General features: G+C 38.1%; 1 protein-coding gene across 8 annotated transcripts in view; it reads left to right on the top strand.

The window, feature by feature from the left end:
* Window positions 1-10,552, top strand: part of EFCAB11 (EF-hand calcium binding domain 11) — a 123,013-nt gene that overhangs the window by 3,467 nt on the left and 108,994 nt on the right. For all 8 annotated transcript variants that reach the window (XM_011357131.2, XM_023528854.1, XM_023528853.1 and 5 more), the window contains exon 3: window positions 615-660. In XM_011357131.2, the coding sequence (XP_011355433.1) occupies window positions 615-660 (46 nt within the window). The remainder of the gene's footprint in view (window positions 1-614; window positions 661-10,552) is intronic.

Genomic DNA, 10,552 nt, shown 5'->3' with positions numbered 1-10,552 from the left:
GTTCTAATTCCATAATGTTTATGCTCCCCTCGTAACAATGTGAGAAATGCTTGTATTTTAATATTTAGTGAAGGCAGGGCCCCAAACTTCATATACAGTCTGTTCTCAAATATGTTTAAAATGTATAGGGGGGAAAAAGCTAGACAGGCCAAAATGTTAACAGTGGTTTTCATTGGAAGGTCGGTTTAAGATTTTTTTCTTCTTTATAACTTTTTATATTTTTTGTTTTCTACATGATGTTACTTTTACAATCAGAAAGAAAAAAAAAAGCCATAGAGCCCATTTCTGTATTTGTCTAAAATGGAAAGTTTACCTTTTAGATTATACTATATATGTAAGAGCCAAGTCGATTTTACAGGCTTACACTGTTTTGGTCAATGAAGTAAAGTTTTAGAGGTCATTAGAGTCTGTAGTAGATTAGCATCTGGTGTCTAATAGATATTGATGAAAGCATAAAGTGAGTATTATAGCTGTCTTGTGACATTACTTGTCTGCTGGACTCAACGAAGTTGGTTTCTACTAAAATACATCCCTTCCCCACACCCCAGGAATTAAGAACTTGCACTGTGAAAACATTTGATGAAATTATATGTCCTATTCTTTCTTTTTTCTAGATAGAAGCTAATTCTGTGATGTCTTCATTAAATCCAGACACTTCCGGTAATTAATAAAAGTTAATACTAATTTTTAGTACCCTTATTTAGACATTCATAAAACTAAATTTAAAAGCAAATATAGAAACTGTAAAGCATTGTGTTTAAGCACATTTTTATTTTGTTCCATTTCAAAGAAAGTAGTTTTCATTCTTTTAATTTTGATTAATTTGTGTATTCATAAGTATAATATATGTTTATTGTAGGAAAATTTTAAACCATTGAAAAACATAAAGAAAAAATGTTGCTTATAATTTCAACATCCAATGGATGATTTGGGTTTTCTGACTTGAGCAGCTGAATGGACGAAAGTAACACTTACTGAAATGGGAAAAGTGGCGGAGAAGATTTGGGGTTGGAAGAGACCAAGAGTTCAATTTTGAATATGTTAAATTTGAGAAGGTTCAACCAATGGGTTTCAGAAGAAAGCTCTGGGCTGAAGAAATAAATCTGGGCATCATCAGCATATAGATGGTTTTGAAGCCTCGCGAATGGATGAGATCACCTAGCGAGACAGTGGACGAAGAACTTAGGAATGATAACCTAGAAGTCAGGTAGAGGACGAGGAATGGAAAAGGAGACTTAGGAGAGGCAGAGGGGTAGGAGGAAAAACCTCTGTCAAAAACCAAGTGTCTTTGACAGAAAGAAAGCCAAGAGGTGGATAGTTCAAGAAAGAGGGTGTGGTTACCACAAGCACCTATGCTGTGGAGAAGGAGCATAAGAACTGAATAGGATCCGTTGGCATTGGCAACCGGGGTGTGTGGCGACTGTAGCAAGATAAATTTCAGTGTAGGTGATGGCGAGGCCATGCTGGAGGGGGTTAAAGACAGTTGGAAAGTGAGAAGGTGCGACAATGTGAGTAGATAAGTCTCAGTAGGTCCACAATGGTGCTTTGTTTTTTGTTTTGGAACATGATGATATCTCTAAGCTCAGAATGGCCTACTGCAGCAGGAAAAGGAAGATGAGAGAGAAAGAAAGAAATACCTGTTGTTTGAGAAGATAGGGTCCAGAGCATGTTGGTGCGGCTTTTTAAAAATTACATTTTTAAGAAATAATTAAAAATAGTATAGAAAATAGCTGTATCCCTTTACCCAGATTCACTTATTGTTAAAATTTTACCCCATTTGCCTTCTCATGTGCACTTTCTACCACCACCCCTTCCTCTTGCTGCTCCGTACATAACCACAGCACACTTATCAACTTCACAAATTTATACTGAGACTATAAGTTCCCATCTATGTTTCATTATTGTCACTTGACATAATAATATCCTTCACAGCATCTTTCCTCGTTTATTATAGGAATTTTTCTTTAGTGTCATGTGTCTTTAGCTTCCTTTAATCTGGAAAATTTCTGTAGACTTTTTTTTTTTTTGCCTTCTTATAACATTGATATTTTTGAAGAAACAGCCCCCCTTCACTGGTTTGGTTTGTTTTGTTTTTTAAGAACAGTCCTCATTTTATGTTTGCCTGATTTCCTCTGTAATTCGAATGAAGTTTAGTATTCTCAACCATAATACTGTTTCTGTCATATGTCGCTCTCAAGGTGCCACATCTGGAGGCATACAATGTCCATCCGTCTCTCCTACATAATATTAACTTTTATCACGGGCCAAGACGTTGTCCAATTGCTCCATCGTATTATTTCCTTTTCATATTTTCTTCTCTTGCAACTAATAAGCAGTCTACAGAGAGATATGTTTAAGACATTGCAAATATTCTGCTTCTCATCAAAATTTCCCCCTAGATTTGATATTCATTCATGATTCTTGTTTGATCCAGTTTTTGCCATAATGGTTGCAAATTAATGGTTTTCTAAGCCCAGTGCTTCTTTCAGTTAGCTGTTGGCATTTTACCATAATCAAGAGACCTCCCTTCTTCCTTATCTATTTATCTACCTGTCTGTCTATCTCTCATCAGCATGGACTTGTGAATTTGTATGTTTTTAATGATTTATAATTTTTTGCTGTACTTAATTCTTTCAGGGCTCAGCCTGACACAGGTTTGGCCGTTGAGTGCCTCCTCGAGCTGTCTCTTCTGTTCTTTTGACTGGTCTGACTTTTTCTTTCTTTTAAAAACTCTTCTTTTTATTTATAAATATTAGATTCACAAAAGAGTTTATTGGATTGTTTTTCCGTATACAAGGTTTGATATCACATATAAAACATGGATTTTAAAACGATATTATTGCTAGGAGAAGGTGTTTTTTGCATACTCCCTATCTTGATGGAATTTCAAGTTATTCAAATATTGTTTCTTTGATGTAAATTACTTATAACTTCTTGGTGATGATCTCCCTACATTTTTTTTTCTTTGTGTTTCTATGTGAATATCTTATCTACAAAGATTTCTGTCTTCCAGATGTTTCCCACATTTTTTGCTTCGATAACATTTCTCTCTCTTAGGAGTCCCCGATGGCCAATGAGCGGTTCAGTCTAGATGAAGGTCTTTCCCAACTCATCGTATTAATATTAGCGTTCCTTCGTTTTGTGACTTTTCTGATACAGCAAGTGCGAATCAGAAAGCATGCTCACATCCATTATTCTCATAGATTTCCTCCCTTCTGTATAATCTCTGATTCTGAATTAAGGATTTGACTTCACATAGGTTTTCTTTCCTTAACCAGTTCTTTGACGTACAGAGAGGTGTTATTCTGGAAGAAAGAGTTCCCACGTTCTTTACGGGTCTATTGAGTTCTCTGATGTAAAGATTGATCTCCAGCAGAACTTTTCCCCACATTTAATATCTTAAGTTCTCCCCCGATATGTATTATTTCACATTTGGTAAGATATGACTTCATAAAAAGGTTTTCCCACATATGTTCCATTCTTATAGTTTCTCTCCTGTATGGTTACTTTGGCATACAGTGAAGGGTAAATTCTGGCAGAAGGTTTTCCCACCTTCTTCCCTGAGTGCTCCAGTATAAAGGGAGGACTGATTTGTGGATAAAGGATGCTGCAAGTATCCATTGTTACTTTTCTCCTCTATGTTTTTTTTTTTTTCCTCAACCTTTGAGAGAAGTTTGACTTGTGGCTGAACATATGTTCATGAAATTTATAAAATTTCATCTCCTTTATGAGTTCCCGAATTCTTGAATTTTGACTGTATGCAGAGATAGCTCTCAACATTTGTGGCAGTGCTGGACCTTCCATCCGCTCCGAGTTTGGATGCATGCTGGAGCTGTAAGTTTCGAATGAGAGCTCCTGCACGTTCACGCGGTCTGTCCTGTGCCTGAATTCTCATACGTGGTGAAGGCTGCCTTATTATGGAACATTTTCTCAATTCATTATGGCCCAGGGATTGCTTCAAAGCTGGAATTTTTTGATACTGAAAATAGTCTCCCTTTGAGGGCTTTTGACTTTGATGCTGTGCCCCCAGACCTGCTCCCGCCTGGTTTTCCTTGCATTTACTATCAAGGATATTGCGTCTACTCTCACATCCACTTCTCAATCGAATCATTAGGATGCTTCCTTTCACAGCATCTTTTTATAATATTAAAATATGTTTTTAAAAGTTTACGAAGTAAATTAGTCATCGGAGAAATTCAGGGGAAGATTGGGTTGGAGGAAAGAGATTGAAGTATAGGTACTTAGCACCTTGCTCCAAGATTACTGTGAAAGGACTTGCCTTAGTTTGTAAGCTCCCAGTCTTTCCCCTTCCTCTTCTGGTCTCAATAGCAATGTCAAATTAACTTTCTCAAGCATCACTTCATGATTTAAAGGAATAGACTTATAGCCAGCATTCTAACTCTCTAGAGTTAGAATGCTGGCTATAAGTCTATTCCTTTAAATCGTGTTCCTTTAATTTGTGTTCCTTAAATTGTGTTCCTCTATTCCTTTAATTTGTGTTCACTTGAAGGGAGACTCAAGACCACAAGCATCCAAGAGAAAGAGTAAAATAGCCACCCTAGCAAGAAATCTCTGCTGAACTCTGATTACTGCTAACATACATTATTTTCTCTTAGAGCTTTTCGATACTGAACCAATTTCAGACCGTGAACTCCCTCTTATCTCTCTTTCAGTGACATGTCACATTTACATGTTCTTTTCCTTGCAGGAAGAGGGTTTGGGCACAGATGAAATGTTTTTCCAAATGTGTTACCTCTCTCCTTAATGTTTTCATCTTGAAGAAGAACTGAAATGTTGCCCTTGGCTTTCTGGGAACTATTTATTCAGGTTGTCAATTTTCCTAAGTTCTTCTGGGTAGCTGTGACTTGGGAATTCTGCTAGCTGTAGCATTTCTTACATCCAGACAACATTGTGCCAGGTCTCCAGCATGCCAGGATTCTCTGTGCAGTGCCCAGTTGCTGCCCAGCTTCCTGGACGAGGTCCAGACTCACCTGGATTGACCCTGACTCGGCAGAGTCCTGGCGATGCACACACTTCACAGAGCACCTACACCTGGATTCCCAGATCCTGATTCCCAAGAACTTCTGGTCTTGTCTAAATGTGAGTCATTTCTGTAGAGTTTCCTTATAAAAATTAAGAGCGGAAAGTTACGTCAAAGCTCTTAGAAATAAGAATAGAATGTCTCAAGGAAAGTCACACTGGAAGAATTTGAGGGCAGCCAGAATGAGTAGCAAAAAGGTGCTAATAACATTTTTTCATCCCTATAACCTAACAAGCAAATGAGTGTTAGCAAAGACTGTTTAGGCACCAGGAACTAGAAATTATATTTTTGGGAGAAAAAATTCAAGCCATTTATTTAAAGAAGCAGCAGATCACTATTGGGGTTGGTTCCAAAATATGCTATTGCTACTTCTTTCATAGGATTTATTTCATTACAACCATTGTTCTGTGCTGTATTTTATATCTTCTCTAAGCACAGAGAATGAGGTTCGGAACTAGAAGAGACCTGAAAACTCATCTCTTCCCTTTGTTAAAATAAGGAAACTGGGATCCAGGGAGGAATAATAAAATACCTTAATCCTGGCATTTGATGGTTTCTTATTTGTTTACAAACTACTTTTACGTTTGTTGCAGTATTTATTATTATAGATATTATAGCTAAGCTTAATATGTCCAGACTCTGTGATGATGCACAGATTGTTAAATTTAAGGCAACTTGATGACATGAGGATTATCTCCATTTTATAAGTTAAAATAATAATCCTGAAGTTTAGAGAGGCTAACTAATTTGCAAAGGATGGCACAGCCAGCTAATAAGCAGCAGACCACAGTGGTCTGATGTCCAAACTTACCCTCTCGACCACTCGATAAACCCTTCCTTTGATTATAATGGTCCCATGGGCCCTACCGGTCATTGTACTGTGGCAGAGTCGAGGCCAGTGTTCGATCCCCCTAGGAACTTAATTCATCCATGAGATGAAGTCAGGAGGGAGGCAGTACCCAAAAGGCAGCTTCTGTGCAGTTGCTAGAGGTTGATGTCAAATTTGGTTTTGAGCTACCTAGTGTTCAGAGCAGACGGGGATCACAACCAAGTACAGCGATCATTGTCCATGCGATAGAAACTCTTTTTCTAGAGAGACGAGTGTTCCTCGATGTGGGATATTTCTTCCTTGGTGTCTCATAGAGAGGAGACTGACGAGCGGATGTTGATATCCACAAACTGTTCAATATATACATTAGTGAAAGTTGTTGAGGCTGTTCCCTAAACTTTCCTCAGTATAGGCCAGTGTTTAACACCAACCATGTCTGGGCAACTCCATGCAAGGCGAAGACCATGTGTGAGCTCAGATGATTTGACTGCATCGTGGGGTAAATTGTAGAGCATTTTACGTGAATAACAACAGCTGAGAACTGCATGAACATTGCCCCACTGAATCCTCTCACAGCTGTCTGTGTGTTTTTATCCCAGATCCATACAAAATATGCCTGAGGGAAAAACCAGAACAAAGTACGTCAGAATTTTGTTTTAACTGGGTGATTAGATCGAGCTTTTTCTTTTCCCATTACTGTTTCCTTATATTATTGCCCTTTTAGAACAATGAACATATTTTACTTTCATGCTTAAAGAAAAAGCTTTCGAGGAACTTTTAACCTTTAACTTTGAAAGATGGGAAAATCGAAGAGATTGATTCATCATAAAGGTGATTATAGACTGACTCAGTCATGCTCTGCAGTGTCAGTTCAATTGAAAAGTAATTTGTGAATGCTGAGGTTAATGGCCAGTCGTCTTGTATGCTTTTATTTATTTTTTTCTGACTTGTTTTAAACAAGACAGTTGATAAATTAAAATTTCCATTTTCTAGTCTTTCAAGTTTTATGTAAACGCCTTTTGTTGTTGTGTATGTTTTGTCGTTTTGGGCTTCCACTTAGCAACTAAGACTATGGGATGGCAAAGTTTTGTTTGTTCAGATTTCAGTTGACCTCTAAGTTCTTTTCTATAATCAGGAAACCATACACATTAAGGTTACCCGTTCTTGAAATCATAATCCCAGGACTATTTTGTGGTATTGCCCGGATAGTCATCCCTAAATTTATTTACCCATTTGGAGGATGCTGAATCAGTATCATTGTAGGGATAGAAAAGAATTAGGAGACACAGACACTGACCTAATGGCATTAAAAAAATAAAATGTGGGCTAGGGAAGATGAAAGAAGTAAGTATTGTCACTTCTTTTATGGCCAGATGTCACATAGATCCTATACACAGGAAAACCTCTAGAGAGTTTAGTGGGGGTCAACACTCCTCTCCTGCACAGGTGTGGACCGGAGCCAGATGTGGAAGGATGAGTGAGATTTGAAAAGGTGGATTAGCAGGAGAGAGAACATAGTAAATGAATGAACGCAGTGCAGGTGCCACCTGTTAGCTTGTCCTCCGGCTCCTGGTGCTCTCTCTGTTCTGCCCGTGCCAATGTGGGTGCAGAACTCAGCTTGAATTTAGACGTACCCGCACACTGCAATTCCATAAACGTGTAGACTTTGCTGAGGTGTTTTGTTAATGGTACAGAGGAGCTTTATCACTCACTCCCCACAGATAACAATGGAAAAGGTCAGGTTAGGGCTTTCTCCTCTGGGAGCAGGGGGGCTCTTTCTGCATACCAACCCTGCAGAGCTTCTCAGAGTTTCTCTCACAGACTCTCTTCCTCCACGTTGTGTACCCTCAGTGGCCGAAATTTCTTCTCCCACATCCCTGCCCCTCATTTTACAATGCCCCCCTTCCCTGCCCACCTCAGATGTGCAGACCAAAGTATCAGCTCGTTAATAATGAGTCCTACTATAAACAGGATCCACCTTCCCTGGAATATTTTTACCCCCCGAACCAGCAAGGAGGAGAGTGCATGCCTATGCACGAATGGCGTTCAGCAGAGTAAGCTGACCTGATGGAAGCTGAGAGTTGGGAAGGGCTGGGAAGGAAGGGTTAAGGACCGGTTTGCCTAGAAGGATTAATGAAGCTTTAAATTCCAGAATAAGGTATCAGAACTTTGCGCTGTTAACATCAAAGAACCTTTGCAGGTTTATGAGCAGGAGATGTACATAATAAAAAAGGTAACGATTCCTGCCCGCATTTGATAGAAATAGGGTTTTTTTTGGTTCAGATTATTCTGCTCTAACCTGCTTTACTCTTCCTTTTCATTTCCTTCCCAATGATATAGTAAAACTTGATCTCTTCCATTATGGAAGATTCTTTTCCTCTTATTCCCTTTTATGCAAGAAGCTGGAAAATATTAGTCTTCTGAATTGACTTATCCATCGTTCTGTGACAACTCACCATCATTGATGCCGCTTTCACCTTCTGTCCTTAAAATATTTTTATGTGAACATATTTTATCTTTTTTTCTCTTGTGGCTTCCAGAAGTCACAATCTAAATTTTATTTCTCAAACTAGAGAAGGCTTGCATTATATCTTTTAAAAGGTCACTTAATCCTTTTAAACTCTCATTTTTAGGCATCTTCAGTCTTGGGAAATATTAGTATGTGGCACGATGAACGTGAACCCTCTCTTTTCTGTTAAACCTAGGACCAGACTCATAGTCTAAATAACTTGGCATTTTTATTGTTTTCTCCTTCACTCTCCCCAGGTTTATTGCAGTTTCTAATTTAAGCTCACTGTGATAGCTGCAAACTAGACTGGTACTTCATTTTCAAGAGGATTTCTCTGTATGCACTGACCCTGAAGCTTAGAACTGTGAACCACAAAAAATATATACATAATGAAACGTTCAAGGAAAATATTTATCTAGTTTTATTGGACTTTTTGAATATATCCACCCCTGTAGTGAAAGACGATTATCCTCGTAGGAAACGGCTTAAAAATAACAACAGAAAAATAGAAAAGATAACATTCCTAGTCTATCTATAATACATTCATTAAGTAGTTTGGAAAGTAAAATATATATATTCATTATAGAACACGAAAAGGGTCTATTTTACCAGAGTGGATTATAAGATGGAAGGAAACGTTTTCAGTGATGTGAAAAGTGCATGGACTTGCAGACTCTGGACGGATTTGTAAAGATTGTTGGCCCCCATGGCCTTTAAGGCGTGATCCTCAATCCTGGGGCCTATGGGGGCAGCAAGGGCTCTGCTGGCCAGGGGGTGGTGGGTAGCCACCTCGCTCCAAACGGGATAGCTCTGCCTCATCCCCTCTACCCATTAGGCTTCCCTACAGCTATTTAAAAAAAAAAAAAAAAAGGTCTGCAAACTACTGATAGAATCCAACTGCCAAAGCACCTTCTGAACACCTTCTGCTGACAGATTAATCATAAACTCAGATAAACACGCAGGTCTGGGTGGTTCCTGATGTTGTCATCCTCATGTGTAACTACAGCAAGGTGTGTTTAGGTAACGGTGATTAGGGGAGGAGTGTACTTAGGAGACCCAATGTTGTATTTGAAGTTAGAATGGTCTGAACATATTCTTTCACTCCAAGGGTGGCCACAGGCAATGCACGTCTCATTGGGTATGAAATCCAATGGCAATAGAATTATTGAAAGTCTTTGTGAAGTGGTAATTTTGGGTTTGACTGTTGTTACAGCAGGTGGAGCTAGTAGGAGGACCTCTATTTCTAGGCCATGTAAAGAGCAGCAAGAAGTACGAAACTACATTCAATGCGTTTGCATTTCAGAGCTTCAAGATTAGCAAACCATTATGCACTGGCTTTGGAAAGTGGTCATACTGCTACAGTGTGAGAGCCAAGCTGAATGAAAACTTTGTCCTTTTTAGAGAAGGGGCTTGCATTCGGATATGTGTTGCCATGGAAGATTAGATCAAGTTAGGGGCATGCTGCGGCGGGGAGGCAGCAGAGATGCGTTTATGTGGTTTAATATTACTTGATGACTTTTGGATTATTAAGAAATAAGGTGTATGATCCTGTGGGAAAATACTGTCAACTCAATTTCTTATGCAGAGTTATTTATGTTACTATATCATTTCTCTTTTTAAGTGGTGATAAACACACAGTTGAAATCCATATACACTTTCTCCTAGGAAAATCTAAAGAACATTTGCTTTTTATCCCACAAGGTTACGAAGTAAAGAACTGACGACTTTATAGCTCCAAATATGGATGAGTTTCCTGAATTAGTAATTTGCTTATCACCATTCATGTACTTTTTTTTTTCTTGTGACTCACACATTTAACCATGGAATTGTGCTTTTTTCTTATCATTTCCCTAAATCAGATGCAGTGATAAGTAAAGAACAAATATTACGCATGCTTTTTCTTTACCTCTGATTTTTGTTTGTTTTTTACTATATCGTATGTATTTAGAAATCAGGTTTCTGAAATGATGATTTACTTTGCCGGTTATGTGAATAAAAAGTGACCTACTTTTTTGCTATCAGTTTACAGAGTTATAAGATCATTTAAAATACACATTTTAATGCTTTTTTGCTGAAAACTAGAGATAATATCTTTCTATTATTTTGTTTCTATTAGAAATATAAATATATTTCTATTATTTTGTTTACTTATTCAACAAACATTAATGAATGC

This window comes from Pteropus vampyrus, unplaced genomic scaffold (assembly GCF_000151845.1).
Source record: "Pteropus vampyrus isolate Shadow unplaced genomic scaffold, Pvam_2.0 Scaffold32, whole genome shotgun sequence".
Classification (NCBI taxonomy): Eukaryota; Metazoa; Chordata; class Mammalia; order Chiroptera; family Pteropodidae; genus Pteropus; species Pteropus vampyrus.
Note: the sequence above shows the minus strand (reverse complement) of the source record. Positions and strands in the feature narration are given on the sequence as shown.